The 26,901-nt window shown below is 33.9% G+C and overlaps 1 protein-coding gene across 4 annotated transcripts in view; it reads left to right on the plus strand.

The window, feature by feature from the left end:
* The window catches only part of ZFR (zinc finger RNA binding protein), a 67,017-nt gene that overhangs the window by 37,127 nt on the left and 2,989 nt on the right, over positions 1-26,901 (plus strand). For 2 of the 4 annotated variants that reach the window (XM_044779455.2, XM_044779454.2), the window contains 9 exons: positions 867-1,012; positions 4,522-4,684; positions 5,744-5,949; positions 6,641-6,791; positions 9,046-9,187; positions 13,843-13,940; positions 14,804-14,899; positions 24,308-24,419; positions 24,530-24,627. In XM_044779455.2, coding sequence (XP_044635390.2) covers positions 867-1,012; positions 4,522-4,684; positions 5,744-5,949; positions 6,641-6,791; positions 9,046-9,187; positions 13,843-13,940; positions 14,804-14,899; positions 24,308-24,419; positions 24,530-24,627 — 1,212 coding nt within the window. The remainder of the gene's footprint in view (positions 1-866; positions 1,013-4,521; positions 4,685-5,743; positions 5,950-6,640; positions 6,792-9,045; positions 9,188-13,842; positions 13,941-14,803; positions 14,900-24,307; positions 24,420-24,529; positions 24,628-26,901) is intronic. The other 2 variants (XR_011506519.1, XR_011506518.1) reach the window with 1 other exon arrangement.

The raw sequence follows: 26,901 nt of genomic DNA on the forward strand, positions 1-26,901 counted from the left end.
CTCCTCTTTTTTTTAATGGCTCAGAACATTCTAGATGCAAAACAAAGCATCTAAACATAACTCAGTCTATGAATTTCCACTCTAAGATTAACAAGTCATGTCTCACTTAGATTAAGATGTTTTTACTAATTAGTTTGTTATACTTAGGTAAGAACAATATAACCGTATTTCATCATTTTTAGTGACTGACAAAATAAAACTAACATTGCTTTGATCAAGTAATCATGTAAAGATAGTTGTTTCACGTAAAGTGTTTTGAAAGAAGTGTCAGGTCTTCATTCACATCCTTTATCCTGGCAGAATTCCCACTAAAATGAGTTTTGAGATGAGGAATTCTTCATTGAAAACACTTCGTGTTAAGTTAAATCTAAATATTGTATTTAAAATTTTGAATTAAGCTGGACTAATGCACTAGATTCATGTTTTCTCTTCTAAAAATAGAGGTGGTGAAAATAAAAGTCTGTTAAAGGGCAGTACTTTTATATGAAAAGAAACTTTTTAATCCCATGCTTAGACATTAAGAATCATTTGTTTACAAAGAAGTAAAGGAAAATTAAATATCCGTTAGTCCCCTAAGGATTTCTTGTATTGGTCAGCACTAAGTTAAGCACTTTTTTCAGACTAAGTATATAATTTTAAACTTGGACAATTAAGAAATTTTGGGATGGGAGGGGAAAAAAGAATGTTTATTAATGTATTCTAATTCTTTCCCGTGATTCAACTTGTTTACTGATTTTACTCTTATAATAAGAAATTTGCAACTAAAAGCCTCTATGAGAAAGAATATGTGCCATTTTATGATATAAAAATGTGTTTGATTGTTGGAGGGGCTGCTAGTTTTTAAAATGTCTTGTGTTTATTAACAGAAAAAAGTAAATCCAGATTTGCAAGTAGAAGTAAAGCCCAGTATTCGAGCAAGAAAGATTCAAGAAGAGAAAATGAGGAAGCAAATGCAGAAAGAGGAGTATTGGCGAAGACGAGAAGAAGAAGAACGCTGGAGAATGGAAATGAGGTAATGTCTTAACTTTTAATAGCATGACAGTATGTGGTTCAGCCTTTCTTAAAAAATTAGCTATTCTGAGTATGTGACTCCCATTCAAAGCAATCCACATTTATTTAATGTACTTTTTATTTTCACTTTTCAGGAAGATCCTAGGTCTAGGAAAGACATGCGTTAGAATTAAGTTATTGGCTATTTTAGTGTTTGACCATGGCCTTGATATTAAGAAGTATGTGGAAGGGGTATCTTATATATATTAAATATATGAGGAAATGGCTTAATATTATAAGTTAATGCCTCGGTTTACACAAGCAAAATAGAACATTTGGTTACATGATAAAAATATCCTGAGTATTAATAGATTTGGTAGGTTCTAGGCGTTAATAATGTGTGTTTTTAAAAGAAACTTCTATTAGAGAAACTTTAGAGGCTGTAGAGAAGGAGAAATGAGAAAACATATCATCCAGAGATATTTAAGTGTTCAGTTTTATTGCTAGAACTGACATATCTTTAAATGGTACAATTCAGTGGTTTTTAATGTACTCACAGAGTTGTACAACCATCACCACAATCAATTTTAGAATAAGTATTTTCATAACCCCCAAAAGAAACCACAAACCCATTAGCAATCACTCCCTATTTTTCCCCCAACCCCTCCCTCTATCCCTAGGTAACGACTAATATACTTTCTGTCTCTATAGATTTGCCTGTTCTGGAGATTTCATATAAAAGGAATCATACAATACCTGATCTTTTGTGTATGGCTACTTGCACTTGTCATAATGTTTTCAAGATTCGTGCATGTTATAGCATATGTCAGTACTTTGTTCCTTTTTATGGCTGAATGATACTACATTATATGGAAGTACCACATTTTGTTTATCCATTCATCAATTGATGGACATTTCTGTTGTTTCCACTTTGGGGCTATCATGAATACTACTGCCATGAGTATTTTTGTACAAGTTTTAAAATATAATTGAAAAAATATGAACAGAAGCATAATGTACACATTTTATAACCCACTTTTTTCATTTACATAGCAACTTTTATAAAAATTAAGCTAGAATTATTTTGTTTTTCATGGCATAGTATTCTCTTTGCAGATGTAAAATTTTCTTTATAACCAGTTCCATATTGTTAGATATCTAGTTTGTTTCCAGTATTTCCCTGTAATTATTACATTGGTCATACTTGAGCCTATATTATTGCGTAAGTCATGATTAATTGCTAATAATAAAATCCCAGAAATAGAAATGTTTGATTGAAGGATACCCATACTTCAGCTGATACTGGGTAGTATAACTTACTGGTTCTCAGACTTTTTGGTCTCGGGACTCTGTATGCTCAATAATTATTGAAGACTCCAAAGAGCTTTTGCTTATGTGGGTTATAGCTGTCAAGATTTATTGTATTAGAAATGAAAATTGACAAGTTTAAATATTTATAGAATTCATTTAAAAATGACATTTTAACTATATTTGTTAAAATATAGTTAATAATTAGATTAAATACACTTAATAAATACAATATGGTGAAAAATTGACTATAACATAACTATGTTTCTTCCCCAGAATAGTGAGAATGACATTGTTGTAAATTTTTGCAACTTAAAAGTTCAGTTTAAGAGAAGGCAGCGTGATTCTCCATCTGCTGTGTTCAGTATGTTGTGATACCACATTTTGCCTCTGGATAACTCCACTCTACACTCTTAAGAGAATAACAGTGGAAAAGGCAAATAATGTCTTAGGATTTTGAAAGTAATTTTGATGTCATGGATTCCCTGAAGGGGTCCCAGGGACCATCTGGGGTCTCTGAACCACAATTTGGGAACCACTGCTGTAACTTACTAAAATCTCTGCCAGTGAAAGTGTGAAACATGAGCCATTTTCGTTTCACTTTGAATTGTTTATATTACTGGCAGATTGAATTTTTATTTTATGTTTGACCACGTAGAGTTCTTCTGTGGTAAATTGCCTATTCATTTTTTTACTTTTGTTGATTCTCGTACAGACATTTCTTATATTGTAGCTGTTAACCCTTATTAATGTGTTACCTTTACATTGTTTTTGATGTTATTTATGTATCCATTTTATTTTTTATGCATTGAAATCTGTCTCATTCTTTATGGAGTTTCTGCCTTTGTAATGCATTGGAAATTCTCTATACCTAGATTATGCAGTTATTTCCTCTGATATATTAAATATTTATTGAATACCTACTGTGTGCCAGGAAGTAGCACATAGTATGTTAGGTGCTGAGTATGAATTGGTAAACAATGGATACGGTTCCCTGCCCTTATTTAACTTAAACTTTTTTTTAATGTTTAATGGAATTAACTTGTTTTTCCAGAGCCTTCATGCTGTTTTTATTCGTTTTCGCTCAAGGCGTAGACATAAAATAGAAGTGTGTTTCACTTCAGGTCCTAAGTTGGATGACCTGAAAAGCACTGCTTTTTCCCAGTCTCTGAGGAAATTGGTAGTTTCTATAGTGCTACTTGAGAAGTATACTTCTTTCTTATATCTTGTCTAGTAAAACCTTATGTCTACCAAAATTTGCTGTAGAGACATGATTTCCCTTTGGAACTACTGATATCTTAGTTTGAAGCTGAAAGTGAGGATAGAACTGAGAGAGAGAGAGAGTGAGATGGTGCAAAAGAAATCCGATTCTGAAAATGTTGACCGTTAAAACAGAGGCTACACACTAGCTGCCCACAGGCCAAGATCAGCCCATGGGTATTTTATTTGGTCTATGTGGTATTTTTAAATCTGAACCAACATTTTAAAGACCAACGTTGAGAGCATTTATAAGCATTAAAATCCTGATGAACTTGGGATTACAACCTATATTCCCTTCTGGCAGTCATTAATAGAAGCTGAATTGCAGCTGTTGTCTCCAGCGAGAAGGTGCGCTTTCTACTTTACCACAGTCCCCATCACCCTACATATGTCCCCAAGAGTGAGACAGAATATGAGCTGCCACTTCTCACTGTCTTTTACTGTTATTTTCCTCATGGTAGAGAAATGTCCTTGTCTCTGCCTGTATCATAAATGGGGAAATTAATGGTAGTCTTAAGAGGTTGTCTCTAAGGAAACAATAGGAGAGAGCACATTAATTTGGAGACATGAATAAAATTCCTAAAAGTGTGCTTTGGGTCTTTGACTCGCACATATTATTGGTCTGGCCGCTTTAGGTAGGCATTTAAGTTTACAGACTCTCCCTTAAAGAGGGAGAGGTTGAAAGGAACTCTGAGGTTTCTGGTGCTTTCGACTTTGACCTGAGGCTGCGAAATGTTGTTTTCCTTTTCTCTTTGTTTTCTCACCTTCTCTTTTCTCTTCCATTCACTTCGATTTACTTCTGGATGAAAGCACGTAAGGGAAATCAGATACAGTTGGGAAAAAGAAAGGTATTAGCTAGACTGATTTGGTTTTTGGTTTTTTAAACTGCTTTTTATGTCATTATTGATGTAAGTTCTTGGGTTGTGTTTTTCTTATAGGCTTATAATATTCTCTATGTTTCAGACGTTATGAAGAGGACATGTATTGGAGAAGAATGGAGGAAGAACAGCATCATTGGGATGATCGCCGCCGAATGCCTGATGGAGGCTATCCTCATGGTCCCCCGGGCCCATTAGGCCTTCTGGGAGTCCGACCAGGGATGCCTCCTCAGCCACAAGGGCCTGCAGTGAGTGTCCACTTTGTTTATGTAGGGGTTGAAAGTGTAAGACTGGTTCAGCATTGGAAGATAACAGTTTGGGGGACTAATTCTTAGACTTAGTAGTCTCTTAATCTTGATGTAAGTTTTTCACCTGATTTAGAATTTTCCCTCCTTTTATTACAGGTTCTCAATTCATGTCTTTATGTATAAGGAATTTACAATTTCCATGAATCTTTCTTACTTTCAGTATAAGCTAAATGGGAGCAGAGCTTCTTTTGCCAGCTGTTCTTTCACATAGGAGATTTTCTTGCCTTTGTTGTTCTTTAGATTAGCAGGAACAACTAATTTTGAAAGCAGCTCCTTTGCCTTCAAAATTATTCTTATCTTCCCATCACCAGTGGTTTAGAATCTTTTTTCCTCCTTCAAATCCTATCTAAAACCTACTACTACTTCTGAATTAAGTGCAGGATGGGCTAAATGGTTTAACAGGAGTACCACAGTTGATGTGTTAGGAAAACTACAGGAAAGATCTGCATCTTGAGAGTTTGTGCTCTGTGGAAGCTAGGTAGGAGGAGAGACACCTGGGTTATGAGGAACATTTCATAGAAGTTCAGACTATGGAAAACATGAGGACTGCTTTGTTTTCTAGAAAGCATTTAGAAGAAAAACCATTTAGAACAAATTTGTCCTCTTTAACCTGTTCTCTTTCTCATCTGTCTTTACACAGAAGCAGCACTGGTAAAACTTGTTTTATTAAAAGCAAAAAAAATTTCAGAATCACTGGTTCTTAAAGTGGAGTAAAATGTATTTTCATAAGCTTAAATGCCATGTGTTATAGTTTTGTCTTGTTTTCAGGCAAAACATGTATACATACATATATACATACTCTCGCTGGTATAACTTGCCATGGTTTGCATTTTTGTTTCTACTAAAATGGAAAAAAGGGGAAGACGGTTAAAAATGGACATTTTGCATAATTGACTTTCTTTTTTAAAAAATATGACACATTTATATAGTTGAAAAATATTGGTTTACTTTTGCTCAGGAAACATTTTTTAAAATGAAGTAACTTTTTTTTCTCTCTAGCCTTTACGTCGCCCTGACTCCTCTGATGACCGTTACGTAATGACAAAACATGCAACCATTTATCCAACTGAAGAGGAATTACAGGCAGTTCAGAAAATTGTTTCTATCACTGAACGTGCTTTAAAACTTGTTTCAGATAGTTTGTCTGAACATGAGAAGAGCAAGAGCAAAGAGGGAGATGATAAGAAAGAGGGAGGTAAAGACAGGTGTGTTTTCAGACTTACTTTGTATATTTTTGTTTTTCTTTACATGGACTTCTTACACTTGAAATAAGAGTTTACAAAGACTGAAAACTCTTTGGTGTGAGTTTGCATGTCTTGTGCTTGTGTTAGATATTTAATGTATTCAGCTGCTTTTTGCTAAAATGAGAAATACACAATTCCGTACAATCTCCAACCTTGTAATTTTACTCATTTTATTTGAACTTATATAAAACTATTTTGAATCCCTTTTCAAAGCAGCCTTTGTAGTTTTCCAATTACAGTCAGCTGCTATTCAATTTTTGTTTTTTTGTGCATCTGCCCCACGTTCAGTCTTTGTTTTAGCAACATCTTTCATATCAGGTTTTACATTGTGATCTATAACTTCATTCTCCCTTTACCATTTGAAAATATTTTCATATTCCATATTTCATATTACACAATTTTAACTTGTAAAATGAGACACAGAAGCATTAATGTTCTTTGCCTTGTAGTTGTCCTTGTGAGAACTTAGGTCTTGATTTATTTATCCACATTTCTTATCTAAATGAAGGATAATTCTAAAAATATTAAATGTTTTTATATTGTAGTTGAAAATTTTAATAGTATAAAAATTAATTTACTATTGTGTGTTTAGAGATTATCCTGGTTCTGGTTGAAAAGAGAAATGTCATAACATAATTTGATTTTACTGCAGAGCTTTAAAAGGAGTTTTGCGAGTGGGAGTATTGGCAAAAGGATTACTTCTCCGAGGAGATAGAAATGTCAACCTTGTTTTGCTGTGCTCAGAGAAACCTTCAAAGACATTATTAAGCCGTATCGCAGAAAACCTACCCAAACAGCTTGCTGTAAGTATTATGGAAATGTTCATTTTTACCTCTTGTCTGGTTCAAAAGTTTTTGGCAGGACTCACTGTGCTTCAAGCTTAAACTTAAGCTGCCCTTTAAAATTTTGGCCTGGCTTTCCATATTGAGTTTTTTGCTTGATTGTGCAAATTGGTAGAACTATTTTCTACTTTGTCTTTTTGGGTTTTACAGTGCTTATATTTGGCATGAAGCCATCTTGCTAATTTATTTAAAAATGTAAAATTGCAGCACATGTCCTCTTCCTATTCTTTTTCCAAGATTTGAATCATAAGAGAGAAGGCAGTCAGAACAGAAAGTGATTTTTTTTCCAAACAAAGCCTCTGTATAGCAAGCTTAAATTTTTAAAAGTCATAAGTATCTTGCCTATTTAGTTGAATACGTTTTCAATAAAATGTAGTAATTAAGGTAGTCTTTCTCATTTTTAATTTCCCCAGTTTTATTGTTACTATTTTTGGTTTTCTACATGTTATAATAGTAGGAATTACTTCTGTCTTCATCCAACACATCATGGCAATGCACAATTAATAGAATATCCCCTTTTGGTGCTACAAAAGCAAACCTTTTCTTTGTTTGAATTTTTGAAAATTTTAATACATTAGCTCATATTGAAAGAACCTCAGGCTGAGACTTAAAATAAAGATTCTTTAGGACCAACCCCATGGTGTAGTGGTTAAGTTCACGTGCTCCACTTCAGCAGCCTGGGTTCACATGTTTGGATCCTGGGCACAGACCTGCACCACTGGTCCGTCATGCTGTGGTGGCATCCCACAAACAAAATAGAGGAAGATTGGCACAGATGTTAGCTCAGGGCTAGTCTTCCTCAAGCAAAATAGAGGAAGATTGGCAGCAGATGTTTGCTCAGGGTGAATCTTACTAGCAAAAAATAAGTAAAGATTCTTTGAAGAATTTAATGTATAAAACTTCTTTCAAAACCTTGCAATTTAACTAAACATTCTAAATCCAGGGTTTGACATTTCTTTGGTAATGTGTATTCTACAGTAATGAGTCAAAATAAGTAATACCTGACCACAGCAGAGCAACTGATAACACAAGGGATAGTGAAGCACACTATTGAACTTAAGCTCTGACAATTCTGGCACTTACTGTTGTTTGCCTTATACTACTGTTGTTCCAGATACGGAATTTCTTATTGTGGATGAGTCCTTGTAAGTATTAGGAGCCAGCAGAGTTGGCATTGTGTGTCTGCTTCTTACCCCTCTGTTGAGGCTGCTAGGGCGATGAAGGGGGAGAAGAGGAGATTCGAGGACCTTGAAAGAATTACATTAATTTTCAAGAAACATTTTGATCCTAGCTATGGTGCTTAGTAAAACTACAAAGCAGGAAATATTACATCCTTCCTAAATAACAGTTAAACAATTGAGCCAAAAGCAGAATACTCTTTCCAAGTTAGTCTGTACTTACTGTACTAGTGGATAAGCAAGAGAAATGGAACTAATTCTTCATCATCACCATTGTCATAGTTAACACTTACATAGTATTTACTATGTATCAGGTACTGTTTTAAGTGTTTTATATAGTTAATTCATTTAAACTTCTGACAGTTCTCTAGGTTAGATAAAATTATTGTCCCCGTTTTACAGAAACAGGTAGAGGAGTGAGTAATTTACCCATCTTCACATCACAAAGTAGCAGAACTAAGATTTGAACCTAGATACTATACTATAAACACTCAGTGTTAATTTCTGTGGATCTTCATTTGATCATATAAACTGTGGCTTCCCACATGTCTACCAAATTGCAGTGAATCCTTGTTTTTCTTGATGTTAACCAGGATGTTCTGCTGTCTGATAAAATGTAGATCTGTTGATTTCACAGTGCAATGGGAATGGTTGAATTATGGCTCCTGTAGTTTTGAGTATCTGTTTTAGTCTCATTCCATTTCTGCAAATACATGAGTACTTAACTAGCCAGATGCTATTAGGAAAATACAGTAATAAATACAGCGGTATTTATTTTATCCAAGAATTCATCATCTAAGAGGGACATACATATAGACGAATAAAACTCATGATATAAATAATGGTAAATATTAACTCAACAAAGAATCCTAAAAGGAAAGTAGGGCAAGAGATTAGTGATATTTGCATTCATTGCAAGGCTTCTTGGAGAGAATAGTATATGATCTAGTTCTTTTGAAATGGTGATGGTGGTGAGAAAAATGGAAGAGCCGTATGTAAAAAGGTCCAACTAATTTCTTGTACTCTTCATTACATAGGTTATAAGTCCTGAGAAGTATGACATGAAATGTGCTGTGTCTGAAGCGGCAATAATTTTGAATTCATGTGTGGAACCCAAAATGCAAGTCACTATCACCCTGACATCTCCAATTATTCGAGAAGAGAACATGAGGGAAGGAGGTTGGAAAGCCATTAAACATTCTACTTTTCTATTAACTTTTTTTTTCATTTACCTACTCTTTAAGATGGCATTAAGCCCTAGAAGGCAACATGCTGGCATTACATATGAATTGGATAGATTTGACTTATATAGCAACCAGTTTTACTTAAGATCATTTCTCAGAAAGTAAATGCTCTTTTTAGTAGTGTACTTATATATAAAACTCTCATGGTATTACTGATTTTCTTGATTTTTTTCTTTTCTTGCTAACCTCAGATTTCTGGAAAAAAAAAAAAACTTCAAAATTGTTCTTACCGGCATAGTCAACACATGAAAAAATTAAAGAAATGTTGCTAGTAAGGGGCCACAAATTTAATTTCTATTAAAACGTTCTTGTCCTTGCCTTGTCTTACAAAGAAGACAAGAGAGTTTTAGAAATAAATTGGTTAAATACTCATAATACTTATATTTTAAGAGGCATTGTTATGTATGTGATCATGGATTTGGCTTGTCCTGAGGTATATATTTCTAGTTCTCTGAGGTTGCTCTTTGGTTTGGAGCACTTTCATAAATCCAGAGCATCCTAATGCACATAGATTTGGGCATTTGACCCCAGTATTAGAGATAATGAAAAAATAAACGGTGTAGGTGTAGTTAGTGAGTTGCAGTACAGTTGAGGGTTTTTAAACTTACTTTACAATTGTAGATTATGAAATCCTGCTGGTGCCAGCAATGTTGCTTTAGGGACTATTCTGTAACATTTTCAAAGCTTCAAAAGCTTTTAAGCCAAAAAGCATGGTCAGTGTCTGCGGTATGTTGGTTCTGTTGTTTTATGGGTCAGATAAAATTTACTTTGTTTCCTTTCATGTAATTTTTGTACATCTTAACTTGTTAAGTATGGAGTTATAATCTACTAATATTTCTTTGTGATAAGATAGAATACTATATATTGAATATAAAATTATTTAGTCTAAAATAGCATCACTAGGCTCTCAATTACTGTCCCTTTAAATTTATTTTCTTACAGCAAAGCACTCTTTTTAAGGCACTGGGCTTTCCACAACCCAGGAAAAGAACATTTTATTAAAAATGTGGTCATTGGGAAACGTGTCTAATCTTGCATACTTTGTATATACAGCATGTCGGGACTTGTATGTTGTATAAGCTCTGCATCATAAAAAGAAGTGGATTTTGTGTAAAGGATCTTTTATATGGACATGAATTTCCACTCAAGGTCTGGCCGTGGATATTACTGGAAAAACAGTTCCTGAGTCAATCTGGTCAATTCATATGCAGCATGTGACTCTTAGGATTTGAAAAAGAAGTCTTCTAATATGATATAAATAAAAGTTGGTATATGTAGGATGAAATTATACTCATATAACCATTTAACTTTATTTCAGAGCACATTTTGTCCAATTTAGGCTTAGTTAAATTTGTGCGTATGAAGTCATTTTATAATGTTGCAAAAGTCTAAAGCTAATAGTATCATGTTTGTAGTAGTCTTTGATAACCTATCCCTTCTAAAGGAAACAAAATTATATTTTTGTCTGACCCAGACTTGAGTTAGAATTATTGTTCTGAATTTCATAAATACTATGGTGAGAGAAATGATCAGTTCAAAATTGAAAGATTTTACTTCAAGACACTGAGCTGAAAAGTTGGATGTGCAAAAAGTATAGAAACATTGATAGAGTGTTCCTTGCTGCAGATTACTGCAGTAAATCATGTCTTTAGCTTCATTACGAAGATTGCTTCTTTCTTGCTGCAGAATAACGGTATGTATTCTCTCTCACTGCAGCTCCCAATGCTCTGTGTCTTAAAATCATTTAAAGCCTGTAGCTTGCTTTGGGGAGTTAGTACAGGGGGTAAGGAAGGCTTTGCCGGAAGAGCAATTGTAATCATGAGACTTGTGACTTGCGCATAGTGTGGTACCCTCTTTAATGCGTAATGGTCCTGTTTAATACCAAAAATTATTTAAAGGAAATGATTAAATTGCCCAAATAACTGTTAAACGCATGACAGATCTATTTTATGGTACTGTGTTTGACAGTTAAATGTTAAATAAACATTTAATTGACTTGAAGCTTGAAATGTTCGAAATGTTCTAACCCTTGCTGCAGAATCTTTTCTGCAGCAAGTCAAGTATTGTGTGTGTTTTTTTCTACCTGTAGCTTATCAGGCCCGGTCCAAAGCCTTCTAGCAGAGGGGATTGATTCCTGTCAGGGGTTGCTGCCAAGACATCGGAAGGATTTTTGACCAAGGTTTTCAAAAGCTCAGTGTCACACCTGCCATTTGATTAAGGAGGGATTTTGGATGCAGAGTCTGGCATTTATTGTCCTTGTGTGGCTGTTTTGTTTGTTTTGTCTTTGTCTCTTCTAGAATTGAGCAGTGTTCACACTAGTTTTTAAATGGTTGGGTGGATTATATATTTTATATAACCATGTTAATTTAAATTAATATATTCCCATTAACTTTTAATCATAAAATAGTGTGGACACAGCATGTCTTCTAACTGGTGATTAACCCCTTAAAATTTATGAAACATGTTCATGTAGGGTAAGAATTTGAATTTTTTTAAATAAATTAACTGATTATTTTGTTTTTGTTAACTGGGTATTAGGCAACAAGTATAATTTTGGTACATTATATCTAAGGGGTTAATCCACTTGAAATATAAAATGGGTGCAAAAATCCACACTCTAAATTTAACAGAAATTTTCTACTTACAGCTCTTCATTTGTTTTTAAATTGCAATAGGTGTCTTGGCATCTTTGAAATTGTATCATTAATTAAAATTTGCAAAGTTATGAATGCTTGTGTGCAAAAATAAAAATTTTCTTTCTTATTGGAGGAAATTATAACATCGTGAATTAACATTAGAAATTCAGAAACTTTTTTGGAAAGAGATTGCACATTGTCACCTATTTGCATTCTAGCCTTAGCAAATAATGGAAATAAATAAGGGGTATGAGAAGAGGGTCCTTCAGCATGTTCTGTAACCCTGCTTTGAGGAATGGGTTTTTTTGTTGTTTCTTTTTCCTTTCTTTTTTTTACTTCCTTAGTTAGCTGTGCTTTCCTGTGTTCCTTTTCCATATCTCAGAATAGCCCATTTCTTATGTTCAATATACTTCTGGATTTAGTAGTTGGTCTGGCAGATTTCGAGATTGTTTACTACTTAAAAAAAATTACTAATGTTTTGTCTTGATAATTTCTTTTTAGTACCCAGATTTCCTCATTCAGTGTTTATTCTCAAAATGCCACATAGTGTTCTTTGATTATCTGTAAATCTCCCTTCTGATATGTCTTGGGGAAAATCTATGCCATCTGATTATTTGAGGAGGAAGAACTAAGAATGGAAGGCCTAGACAGGGGTTAGAGTTCTTTATCACTTTTTATATGTTATCTGCTCAAAATAAGGACAAGTATCTTTTAAGATTTCTGAATGCTCATATAAAATATACAATCAAGTAGCTTGCCCAGAGTTGCAGTATACTCTTAAAATAAAATCATCTTTAACTTTTTCTTTTATCATGTATTTCTTCTTTTGTCCCTCATATTCATTTGGTGCCCTCAATGGTTTTGTAAATTATATCCTAAATGCCCCATAATGCTCGTACTCTGTAGCCACAGGACTGACTGTTAATTCAATAGGTTACTTACCAGGTATATAATTTTCCTGTATTTAAAAAATATTTATACTAGTAAAATCACCAAGAGCTGTGAATTAGATTGACTTAATTGCTATTCACTTGTGAATAGTTTGATTAGCAAATTTCCTGTTTTTTTAATACACTTTTTCCAGATATGTTTAGGTGAATATAAAGCTGGTCCTCCAAATGCTTTTATGAGTGTGAGGTTAACTTCTTGTCCTGGTTTAGGGTCACATTTTCTTCACAAGTTTTATGAGGTTCATTTGTGTTTTAGTACAATAATCTGATTAAAATCAGTTGTTATAACCTTAGAGCCTATATACTATTTATCATCAAAGCATTCTGCTTACTGCATCTTTTCTATTTCTATACTTCTTCTATTTAACGCTAGTTCCGGTTGCCCTTTTCTACTTTACCCATTGTTTCTCTCTAGTCATTCTTTGGAATTCTTTACAGGAACTTTGAATTTCAAAGGGCATTTTATATTCCCCAACAGCTAAAATTCCCTCATGGAAGAGAAAGCATTGAGCTCTTAGAGATGCCTATTTTGTGCTCTTCATTTTTTTTCTATGATTATTACTGTATTGGTCATTCCATATTTATCATTAGTTTTTTGCTGTGTCAGCCTCAGAAAAACCAATGACCATTTAGAATACTGAACAAACTCAATAGTTTATTGTACATTCTCATTTATTAAGGTGGATTTTTGTGTTCCCTCTTGTCTTGTCATCCTTGTGCTGGAGCGCTGTGTCCAGTAATCCTTCCTTTTGATTTTATTTTGGTGGGTAGAGTTAATATTTGCAGAAATTATTATATTTCTAAATTAAGAGTTTAAATTAATTCTCCTTTTGGTCTTCATATTGGATTATGTAAATTTGTTGAAAATAACTCCCTTGGTACATCAAAGTGTTGATAAACTCTCAAATGGCTTGTGTGACACTGATGCGACTTTAAGGAAGTGTCTTGCTCACCTGGTCAAACACCCATTCCTCACTGCATTTTGCCAATTCAATCCATTTTAGATGTAACCTCGGGTATGGTGAAAGACCCACCGGACGTCTTGGACAGGCAAAAATGCCTTGACGCTCTGGCTGCTCTACGCCACGCTAAGTGGTTCCAGGTTCGGAACATCATTTTACTTTTTTCTTGTAGCCTTATGAGAGAGAGTAGATCAGTTCAACATGTTTAACTGTGTTTAAACATTTCAAAAGATTGCCCAAGCAATACTATTTTGAATTAAATCTCAGAAAATATGTTAACATAGAAAGCTGGGTATGAAGATCTGCGTATTGCAGTTACTATTAATTTGACAATAAACTTAGGTTTTGGGGGTGTTTTGTAGTTTGGGTTTTTTATTTTTATTTTTAGTGACTATATTTAAAGTTGACTTGTTTAGGAACATCACATGTTTGTGTATATATATTATATTCCATAAGGCTGCAGATTAACTTTGCTTTAAATAATGGAATATGTGTTTAAAGCTTTGTGTATAGTTTTAAGATTTTTTTCCCTTCTTTCTCTAAGTTATTAAGTGTAGGGAGTGAAAGGAGAGGAAGCAGCTGTTTGGTTTAGTGACTTTGCAGTCATGCAAAGGCACAGAAGGGAAACCAAACAGATTTCCTTAACCTTTCAGTCCCTAGACAAACTTTTTAGCTCTTTACTTTTTCTTTTATTTCTACTGTAGGCAGATATTTTTTAAGTTTACTGTTTTAAATGAACACAGGTCAAGGTTCACAGGGGATCAAGAAATATTATTCTTGTATAATCTGTTTGCTTTGACCTAAATACCAGCTTTTAAATACTAACCCTGGCATAAAATATTGCTGTAAATGGCAGCTCATTGAGTCCAATTTTAAGTGTGGTTATTTTTGTTTTATTTTTATCTGAGCTTCCATTAAACAGTGGTATTTTAACTTTTTTTCATCAAGGGATATTTTCAATATTTCTAAGATTAATTCACTTGGTTTTTGTGTTGCTCTCAAGGCTAGAGCTAATGGTCTGCAGTCCTGTGTGATTATCATACGTATTCTCCGGGACCTCTGTCAGCGAGTTCCAACTTGGTCTGATTTTCCAAGCTGGGTGAGTAGTATGTAACTGTATGGTGTGGAAAATAAATATTTAGGAAATATTTCTGCGGTTTTTGTAGTCTCATCTTACATTTAAGGATCAACTTTATTTTCATTTCCTAAATATAGCTTTTTTCCTCTTCTAGTGAGAAATCCTGGGGGTCTTACAGTGTTTAATTTTCTGAGAATTTACTATTTACAGAATTGCGCTTGCTGTTTCTTTTTGTATTTTCCTCTCCTTTTTTGGTCATCTCACAGTATTTATTAATTTTTTAACTATCTGTTCCTTGACAGTTTGTAGAATTCATGTGACATCATCAGTTCCCAATACCTTTTAACAGGGTAGCATTTTCTCAGTTTCTTCTATTATGATTAATTAATCCATTTAATTTTTCTCTCTCCTGGGGCTCATTTTGGCAACTTCTTTTCCTAGAAAAATCAGCCAATTCAGCTACATAGTCAGATTTTTATATAATAGAGTTTTACTCTCTTAGGGTTTTGTAAATACCTGGAGCGTCTTTATTACTGCTTTCTTTTGCTTCTAATTCTGTCTTGTTTGACTGATTAGACTAGCCAGTAATAGCAGTTGCTATATAGGAGCAAAATGACAAATGGATGTTTCAGTATTTATATGTCATCAGAATTCACTGAATTCTATTATATTTTAAATATAAAAAGTTTATAAGCATTAAATAACTTCAGACTTTTAAAATGTGTAAAAATATAAGCATTATACATCATCATCCTACTTCCTGGCTCCTTCACCTTCAGTCCCCTCAACCCAGATGCCCTTGAGGCTGTTTCTCTTGTAGTAAGTCCAAGCTTCAATACTTGTGAGAATGGACTCTGAGGCCACTCCTTCTGGGTCACTCTTGGAGTTTAGAGGTTCAACACTGTTGGTAGCCCTGCTCTGCGTTACACCTTTTTTCTCTTTATCAGAGAGCGCCATCGACCTCAGAGGGTGCTCACTCTTTTGAGCCTGCAGAGCTGTAAGAACTGAGTGGAAAAGAGAGGATGCATAAGTAAAAGGAATTGAGGGAGCATAGGCCATGGCAGGGTAATGATGGGAGAATCAGGGAGAGCAAACAGCGGCTGCTGGCTGATCCTGAAATCACACACACATAATGAAAAAGTACACCAGTATTTTGGTACTTTAAAACACACTAAGATGTCAGTATTTTGACTTGTAAAACTTGCTCCTAGTATTGTACTCTTTAGGCAGTGGTTTATTATATTTTCCTCTCCCCAAAGAATTAGCTCCTTAAATTTATCTGCCACGTCTACCATTTTCCTCTTAACTTCATTGATTTCTGATTTCATCTCTAATTTTCTGTTTTCTTTGGGTTTATTTTTATTGTTCTTTTACAAACTTCTTTGAGTTGTTTTCTTGTTTCATTCACTCAGTCTTAAATTATGTAGAGGTTTTAAAGCTAATTTAAGGCTGAGCACAGATTTTTGGCTGTATATATAATATCTTGTCTTTTTTTCCTATGCAATTTGAAATTTGTTTTAATATTGTCTTTAGGCCAAGAGTAGTTTTGAGGGAATTTTTTAGTTCTACATGATTGAAAGAGGGTTGCTCTTGTTTTTGTAAATAATTTCTAGTTTTTATAACATTGTAATTCAATAAATGTGTTCTATTTGTAATTTTTGGAATTTAAAGTTTTTCTTTGTGGTCTAATAATATGTACAATTTTTGTAAACTATGGGCACTTAAAAGATGTGTTCTCAACGAAGTATAGGATACAATATGTACCTCTTAGTTCAACTTCATCAGTAATTTTGTTCATATCTTCTATATTCTTTCCTTGCATATTTTTTGTCTATTTATCTGTCCAGGGACTGACGAAAATGAATTAAAATCTCCTACTTCTCTTATGTTTCTCTTAATTTCTGTTGTATTTCCTACAGTTTGTGCTTTATTGTTTTGTTGCAGTGATATTTTTGGACATTAACGCTTAAGACCGTTATGTCTTCATTGTGAATTTGAACCTATTGCCATTATAAAGGGCCCCTCATTTAAGACTTTCTGCCATGAATTAAGAAGGCTTGTCCACTGAATATCGAAACTCTAGCTTTCTTTTTGTTAGCATTTGTCTAGTATGATTCTGTTCATGTTTCCTTTGTTTCCTTCTGTCCTTTGCCATAATTCTTATCTTTTCCTTCTCTTGTTCTTTTTATGTATGAAAGAAATTCAAAAAACAAACACTGTGTGTGTGTTTCCTTCTGATTAGACAATTCGTTGTTGCCCTTCTAATTTTATGTGGTATTCTCATTCATCTATTTAACAATTTTAGATAATGTCTGTCAACCTCTTATCTATAAAACTGAGAAAATTACCACTTATATTTCTTCCTACCCACCCCTCATCCTCCTCTGGATTTTTTGTTGTATTTTCTTCTTTCATTTGTTGCATTCATTTCTTTAAGTAATGTATTTAAACCTGTTTCTTGATTTATTAATCTTACTGAATATGTGCTGATTCCACTTTAGAAAATGAGAAAATTTACCCTTTTATGCTTTTTTTTTAAACCTTGAAAGTGTAACAATAACTACATTTACCTTCTGTAGTAATATTCCCTGTGATTGTTTAATGTTCTGTATTTAAATGGTTCAGTGCCAAACACTAGATCTTCTACTCAGGCTTCTTTTCATTTCTTGATTGACTGCATTTTATTATCAAATAGTTTTTAGCAAACAGTGTTTGTTCTTTTGAATTTCTTTCATGTTTGAGAATCTCTACTTATTGGCATTTAAACTTTAATGAAAAATACGTTGTTAGGTCACACTTTTTCCCTCTCCATTTTTAGTTCTCTCTCCAATATCTTTGGGCATTGAGTATTGCTGAGTCCAGCCTAATTTTTTTGCCCTTGTTTTTCTACAGACTGCTGAAGAAATTCTTTCTTTATCCTTGATTTGAGTAACTTAACCAAATTGTCTTGGAATCTGTTGTTCAATATCAGCATTTCATTGAAATCTTTATGTCGTTATATCATATGGATTGGAGTTTTCCTTCAGTTAGAAGGAAAAACAATCTTCTATTATGTCTGATTAATACAATTGCTCTTTTAGGGACACCAATTATCCTTATGTTGGATTGCCTTTGTCCTGCATATCTGTTATCTTCTCTGTAATTGTTTTAATCTTTGTTCTCTTTCCTCTTTTGTCCCCTAGTGATTGTCTCTTTGGCAGTGACTTGATTTTCAGCTGTAACCCAATCTTCTTTGCTAGTTATAATTTGTTTATAAGTTCTCTAATAATGTTATTTTGCATTTGTTTGGTTTATTAGCTCTGCAATCTTCCTTTTCATCTCAACTTTGAGCTCTTGATTTTATTGGCTTTTTGTATCTATCAAGTTCTCTTCTAATTCAAAACATTAGCACATTGTATCTTTATTCCCTTAAGATTCTTCTGGAATAGATTTTTTATTTGTTTTTTAAATGGATATTCTTTTTTAGAGCAGTTTTTGGTTCACAACAAAACTGAGCAGAATGTAGAGAGTTCCCACAGACCCAATGCCCCAACAGACACACACATGCACAGCCTCCCTATCAATATTCTACACCAGAGCGATAGATTTGTTACAAGCAGTGAACCTGTGTTGACACTTCCTTATCATTCAAAGTCCATAGAGAATACATTTTTCATCTCTATCTTTCATACTATGTTCCACCCAAATACAAAGATGTCAGGCCTTGTTGTTTTTGTGTTTTCATCTCGTTAGTGCTTAGCATCGTCAATTCCATTACAAAATCATCTTTTTGTGCTGAGACATCCGAACAAGAATTGTCTTTGAATCTGTTCACACTTTTTTAAATACCTCTCCTCCTTTTTCTTTCCTCATGAGCTCTGCTTTGAGGATTGCTTATGGGAAAGAGTAGGGTTTGACTGCATGAAACTTTGTTACAAACATGGGCTGTGCTCTCTCCTGTATCTTCATCGAGTGTGCTGTCATATTCTATGAGGTGGAATCCATTGGTACACCTTCAGCCTCAGGTTTCCAACCCAGGTTGGGCTCCCTAGAGCCATTGCCTATACAGTGTTTGCTCTGTTTGTTTCCTGAGCCTATTCACCATCTCCTTTCAGGAACGACTTCTGTTTGCCTGAACCAAGAGAAGGTTTTGAGTGTATGAAGCCACTTTGGGACACTTGTGTTGAGAGTTCACAGCCATCTTTGATAGTGCTTTTTCCCTACTTTTTATTCCTTTGGAAGATCTTACCTTATTTATTTTTCTTTTATCTACATGTTAGCCAAATGTCTATTTGTTATTAGAGATAGGTAGATGTGGATAATTAGAATTCTTCTCCTCTTTCTCACTTCCACAAAGAGTCTTCAGGATGATGAATTCTGTTGCTTTTCCTTTCTCTGGTGAGATAAAAGGTGGTCAGGAAGAATATTTATGTTTAGGAAAATTTCTTCTCCTGGGGCTACTTGCAGCATGACTTGTTCTACCTCTCTGAGTTGGGATGTTATTGGTGAAATTTTTTTCGCTCAACTTCCAACCGCACTCCATCTTCATTCTAGAGAACCAAGTTAGGAGCTACACGGAGAGTTCCCAAAGCCACTCGGTCTCTTGGAAATAGTCTTTCACTGGCCATTTCCTCTGTTTGGTTGAAACTGTTATATTTTTGCTTGGGTGGCAGTAGGTTGCCTTGGTAACATATTTCTTAATCATAATCATGTTGTCAGGTCAAGAGATATTGAGATTTGGCTCTCTACTATCACCTTGAGCAGAGAATAACTTTTCTTCTTAATTTTCATAAGGAAATTTGAAATTCTTATGAACTTTATTATCTTCAGTTTTATTAAGTAACAATGCCTGCTTTTAGGCTTTTCCTCTACCACTGTGATGAGTACTGAAAATGGTACTCTGCCTTTAAATTAGTTCTGTTGTCCTGAATCCATGGTGATGAAGTAAAGAAAATATAGGTAGAGTTCTCTTGTAAGGCTGGTCTGACATCAGAACTGCTGTGTAGTATTTAAACTTCCTTTAGAATGGTATATCTGCTGTAATTTTAAAAAGGCATCTAGTTGATTTTTAAATTTTTGTTGTATATTTTATTTCTAAACAGTATGTGTTAAGATGAGGAATATTTTACAAAAAAGAATGATCTGTCACAAGATGAACTTCCAAAACATTACACTAAGTGAAGGAAGCCAGGCACAAAAGATGACACATTATGTGATTGCACTTGTATGAAATATCCAGAATAGACAAATCCATAGAGACAGAATGCAGATTGGTGGTTGCCAGAGGCTTGAGGGAAGGAGTAAAGGGGGGAAACTGCTTACTGGGTAAGGAGTTTTACTTTGGAGTGATGGAAATGTTTTGAACTAGATAGAGGAGGTGGGTGCGCAACATAGTGAATGTACTAAATGCCACTGGATTATTTATTTTAAATAGTTAATTTTATGTTATGTGAATTTTACCTCACTTATTTTTTTAAAAAGAATGTAAAACGACAGTTCCCAAGAAGAGGCTGAGAGAACTGCCGTAATTATACTTTCTGCTCAAATGGCAGTTGAAATATGTGATTCAACATTTCTTTCCACATATTTTATTGGTTTTTCAAGAATATAAGTAACTTAGATTTTAGTGGTAGTGGCAGCTTGTAGTAATAGAGTTCATGTCTGTCACTTTTAGAACCAATGAAGAGTTTTTAAATGGTGGGATACTAACATCTCAGGGCAAAGAACTATCATTCTCTTAGCTTGCAAAAGAATCAGAAAATTATATGTGGACAGTATCATCTCATTTGCTTTAGCTTAAAAATAAACAACTCAGCACATAACTACTCCTTAACAAAAAGCATCTACTTGAGTGCACACACACCCCTGAATAACCAAAAGCTGAGAGTAAACTTTTTTCCATAAGACTTGACAATTTTTATTAAGAGTTACTGAGTGTGAAATAAGGTACTATGCATAAATATAATGCAAAAATATAACATCCTGAAAATGGGCTTAGAAATGGAAGTCTGTCGTGCATGTATCAATATTATGTTAACTGGAATATAGAAATGGCTTTTGTCTATACAAATGCTTGTTGCAATGGTATTTATAAATCTTACTCTAATAACATAAGCATCTTTATCTGTAAAGTGGGAATAATAGTCATGTCTATCTCCAAAAGGTGATTTTGATGACTAAAATTGGTTAATGTATGTAAAGGCTTAGAACAGTACTTATTATATAATAAGCACTCAGATGTTAGTTAATGAAGAGGATAACTGCTACTATTACTATTACTATTACTTGACCAGACTTCCTAATGTTAGATATTTAGATTGTTTTCAGTTCATTACAGATAAGCAGCTGCACTGAGTGTTTTGTCTGCTTTAAGTATAATAGCCCTATTGTAAATCTTTAGTACTGACATTGCTGGGTTCATTAGTATGTGCCTTTGAGCTTGCCAATTGAGTGCTAAGAAAGGTATTACCAGTTTAGTCTCCCATCAAATGAAAGTACCATAAGGTGTTTTTTTATATGGCCTGTGACCTCTACCAGAGCTAGAAACTAATATCCAAGGAAATGCATTAATGTTATCTATCTGGATGACCCAGTGATAAAGGATATTTATTGAAATATAATTGTAATTTTAAAAAAAAGAAACCAACAGTTTTTTGAGTCAGATAGACCTGGGTTCAAATCCCAGTCTTTTTACTTTCTGGATGTATGACATTAGACAAACTACTTAACCTCTTTAAGATTATTTTTTTAATCTTTAAAATTGGCGAGGGGGGCCAGTCCGGTGGCGCAGTGCTTAAGCACTCACGTTCCACTTCGGTGGCCCAGGGTTCGCCAGTTCGGATCCTGGGTGTGGACATAGCACCGCGTGGCAAGCCATGCTGTGGTGGGCATCCCACATATAAAGTAGAGGAAGATGGGCATGAATGTGAGCTCAGGGCCAGCCTTCCTCAGCAAAAAGAGGAGGATTGGCAGCGTCTGTTAGCTCAGGGCTAATCTTCCAAATAAAAAAAATTGTGGTATACAGGCATCTAGTTATGAGAATTAAATGAAATCATGCATTTAAAGTACTTAGCATGGTGCCTGCCACTTAGTAAGCAATATTATTACTGCCTGAGACGGAAAGGAAGAATATGCTTCATGAGTGTTTTTTAAAGCAAATATTAGGGACTGGCCCTGTGGCACAGTGATTAAGTTCGCACGGCAGCCCAGAGTTCACTGGTTCGGGTCCCAGGGGCGGACATGGCACCACCTTGGCAAAAGCCATGCTGTGGTAGGCATCCCACATATAAAGTAGAGGAAGATGGGCATGGATGTTAGCTCAGGGCCAGTCTTCCTCAGCAAAAAAAGGAGGATTGGCAGTAGTTAGCTCAGGGCTAATCTTCCTCAAAAAAAACAACAAAAAAAAAGCAAATATTACAATCCTAGAGTGCAAATCATTTCATACAGGGAGGTTTTCTCTTAAAATAACTTGAGCCACCAAGATGCTGTACATTACAGCATAAATATCATTTCCTTAATTTGATTTTGTTCATCTTTGTTGTTTTCCTTTTACCTTCGAATGCATAATTTCAGAGTTTATTAACCACGTGTATTCTGCTTTTGTTGCTTTACTAGCAACAAGATCTGCTTGGAGAACAACCATGTTGTGTAGAAAATTTAATTTTTTTTAATAGCTTGCTTCACAGTAAGTGATCTCAGAAGGCAAATAGTTGACTTAGTTTTATTGTGTGTGTTTAAATATATTGACTTTTTGTGTTCCATAAATAATTCATTTCTTTCTTTATTTTTAATTAGTTTTCTGTTTTTAAATGCAAGTATAAATCACACATTCCCACTTCTTAAGGTCAGTCAATAAGCGGATCCTGAAAAAACTTTGAAATTACTTGAAACACATTCTATATCTTGACATACCTAGATTATAGCTAATTATTACTTATTTTTCTCTTGACATTCTCTAAAAATACTTGGGAAAATTTTGAGGTATTTATGGAAAGTTGCATATTTTATGACTTCAATTTTATATTTTAAGCACAGCATCAGTAATTTGCTAATTTACCTTGATTTCTTTTATCAGCAGATTATTTTCACATTCTTTTCCAAAAGTATTCCGTTTCAAAAACATTTATTGAATATTTTCTATATGCTGGCCACTCACACTAGGCAAAGCAGTTCAAAATAAATGACATTGACCTTATCCTTAAGGATTTCACAGTCTGTTGAACATCTTAAAATAATACTTGATTTGTCTGGAAAGGAGAGATATTTATTATATATTCATAGAATTGTTTGGATAACTGAAGCTGATTCCTTAAAATCTTAAAAATTTTTAAATGAAAATCCTTAAAAAAGTCACGAGCCTCTTCCTACATTCTTCAGCTGAATAAACTAAACTGTCTTAATTTTTTTTGTTCTGATTTATATATATCATTATGAACATCCATTATTTTCAGACTTTTCAATTTCTCATGCTACCAGCTATCTTTTTTTTTTTGAGGCAACCGATTTATATATAACATTATATATAAATTTCAGGTGTACATCATTGCATTTCAACTTCTGTGTAGACTACCTTGTTTTTAGTTGCTACAATTGCCATCCATCAGCGTACGTATGTGCCCTTTACCCCTTTTACCCTCCCCCCACCTCCTTCCCCTCTGGGAGCCACCAGTCTGTTCTCTGTATCTATGTGTGCGTTTGTTTATTTTCCACACGAGTGAAATCTTATGGTATTTTTCATTCTCCGTCTGATTTATTTGCTTCCAGCTATCACTTTTTTATGTCTGTTAATGTGCCCTGTCTCTTTAAATTATCATCACTCTTATAATTTATTCCTAATTTGTTTGAGACTACCATCTCCATGTGTCCAAACTTTTTAGAATTATTCTTACTTAAAAGATCTGAATAATGGCCTTGGAGTGAATAGGCGGACATAGTTTTTACCTCTGTTAAATCTAGGAGCACACAGCTAAAGTGGATTTAAGGTATTTTCAGCTTCAGAATCATAGAATATTGACCTGCTGTAGCTCCCTAGTATCATCAGTCTGTAGATATTAAAGAATAAATGTATGCGAGCCCTAAATAGATAAAGAATTTTGAGCACTGTCATATTTTAATAGGAAAGGATAGCAATAATTAAAACTAAAAATTGTTTTTTTAAAAAACTGTTAATGTATTTTACATTTTTCTTCATTAAGCATAAATTGCAAAATCTTTTAAAAATGTGAATTATATTTTGCCTTGTGAGTTTTATTTTCATTGCTTGTTTTATTATTTAATTTTGAATGTTTTTATATGTTATTTTCTGTTTTTGTGATTTGTTCTATGTAACTTTTTCAATCCTTAAAATTTTTCGTGACAACATCGTAAGTAGTGTGTCATTCTAGTCTTCGCAAATGAGTAATTCCTTTGGTCTGTAAGCTTTAAACACATTTTTTATGTTTTTATCTTTAGGCTATGGAGTTACTAGTAGAGAAAGCAATCAGTAGTGCTTCTAGTCCTCAGAGTCCTGGAGATGCACTGAGAAGAGTTTTTGAGTGCATTTCTTCAGGGATTATTCTTAAAGGTAAGTCTTACTTTATTTTTAATGTTTGTTTGATAGTTGAATAAGAACTCTTCTTTCTTTTCCAAATGGATAATATGAATGCTTTTTCCTTCCTATGGTGATTGCTGTAGGTAGTCCTGGACTTCTGGATCCTTGTGAGAAGGATCCCTTTGATACCTTGGCAACAATGACTGACCAGCAACGTGAAGACATCACATCCAGTGCACAGGTACCAATGTGTTCCTAATCCCAAAACTTTTTGCGGTCACTGCCCTTATGGTTTTGTTTTTTTTATAATTGTCCTTTAGAAGAAATCACTGTATAGTATTTATTCTTCTGCTTCTTTAGTAGGTGTGCCCTTAGAGGAGATAGAATTTAAAATAGATTTCACTGATCTTAAATTTTATTATTTTAACTATGTGTGTTTTCAAATGTATTTTGTAAATATAAAAATAGCAGTATTTTCATTGTCTCATTACATCTGGGTATTAGGTTATATATCAAGATCATAGAGAAACTATTTACATGCTCTGATTGTACAGAAATGAAGTACTGTGGTTTATGGTAATTGTTATAATTTAGCCTCTCCCACCACTAGAAAGGCCATCTAATGTAGAAATGACAAGCGTGGACTTTGGAGTCAAGACTCCCTGGCTTTTGAATACTAGCTCTGCCGAGTCATCTATAAAATGGGAATAAAAACAAGATCTGTCTGAAGCAGGATTGTTGGGAGGATTAAATGAGTTAATATGTATAAATACAACAGTACCTGGTATATGGAAGGATCTTAATAAATGTCAGTCATTATCAGTAATCAGTCCTATAGGAAGAATAATTATGGAAAAGAAAAAATATGTGAAGCTAATGAATGAATGAAAAAAAATCAATCTAAAACTGCTGAAGCTTTCCTTTTTTGATTCCAAAAATGTACTAAAAGGAGAAGACTACTAGCTATGAACAATAATAATCCACTCTAGGGCAGTTGAAGTTGTCGTCCTCAAGATCTTGATTTGTTGTCTCTTCTGACAAGGATAATTTGAAAGATTTCAAGATTAAATTGTTATTCCGAAAGTTTATTAAGGGACAGTCGGTAGTAATAGAACATTATGAATATGTTACAGACTCACGAGATTACCAGTTGTGTATATCAGACAAGTTTTGTTTTTATTTCTTTGCGTTTAATTTTCTAGGGAAGAAGATAGTTTACCCTAAATGGATTTTCTTTCTTCCTTGGTACTTAAAAAAGGAATTATTTATAAATTTAAGAGAAAAGAATTTTAGGATTAGGAGCAGGGCATTCAAAAACTAATAGAATTCACAATTATAAAGGAAGGCAATTTTTTTTTTAATGTGACACAAGAAAATGGTCTGGTTTTAGGTAATTACAGAAGTGGGCACCACAGGCCAGCATAAGACAAACTGAAATTGAGATAGGTACAATCCATAAAATTTATTCAGATTTTACCAGTTATACAGGCGTTGATGTATATATGTGTGTAGAGCTCTATACAGTTTTATCATATGTGTAGCCTTGCATAACCACCATCACAATTAAGAGAATTATTTTCTCTTCATTCCTTTATCTCTGTCTGGGACTCTTCCTCTTTTCCTTCCATAATGTTTATGTTTATATGCCTCTGTATGTCTTATTCTCCAGTTGATTCTGTAAGATAGAACCTTTGTCATTTATTCAGATCCCTTCCTATACGTGTACAATAGAGCAGTCTACCTTTAAAAAGGTACGTTTATAAAATTAGTCCTTCCCCTCAAAAAAGGAACTGTAAGGTAAACCTAAGACCTCTTTGAGGTTGTTTAAAAATTTCATGCTATCTTTGGGAATTATTTTAGTGTTATTCCTCAAATTTCATTTGCTGTTAAATAATTGCCCAACTATATGGTAGAATTTTCTCTTCTTGTCAGATGTTAGAAATACATACAAAACCACATACAGAACAGGAGGTATTGGAGTGCCCACTCTAGCCTCAGAAGCTATCTTTGTTTTACTCATTGGAGTATTCCTCTATTTAGAAACTCCTAGTATTAGAATAGGCTGGTGATTAGTAGCAATATCCCTGTGGTGAGAATGTATTAATAGTCATTATTATATACCAGACTTCTTTGGATATTTTCTGTTAATGCAGAAAACATTATTCTGCTTATCTTTGGGAAGGACCTTTTCTAAGTCTCTCTCAATGAAGAATTAGTATTCTATTATGATAAATATTCCTAGTTCTCACTTCAGAAAGTTAATAGCCTTATAGCATAAATGAGATAAAGAAGCACTCAGTACTGGCAAAAATTCAGAATTACAGACTAAATAGAATATTACGTCAAGTTATGAATACAGATGATTTTGGGACTTTCAAGATTTGAAAAACCTGTGTATTAGGCAAAATTCTATGGAACTGGAGTCACCTAATCTGGAAAAAAGTTTTAGAACAGGGAATTCTCACGTAGATGATTGTAACCAATAACTAATCTCAGCCAAAGAAAATAAAAGGGA

This window comes from Equus asinus, chromosome 10 (genome assembly GCF_041296235.1).
Source record: "Equus asinus isolate D_3611 breed Donkey chromosome 10, EquAss-T2T_v2, whole genome shotgun sequence".
In the NCBI taxonomy this organism is placed as follows: Eukaryota; Metazoa; Chordata; class Mammalia; order Perissodactyla; family Equidae; genus Equus; species Equus asinus.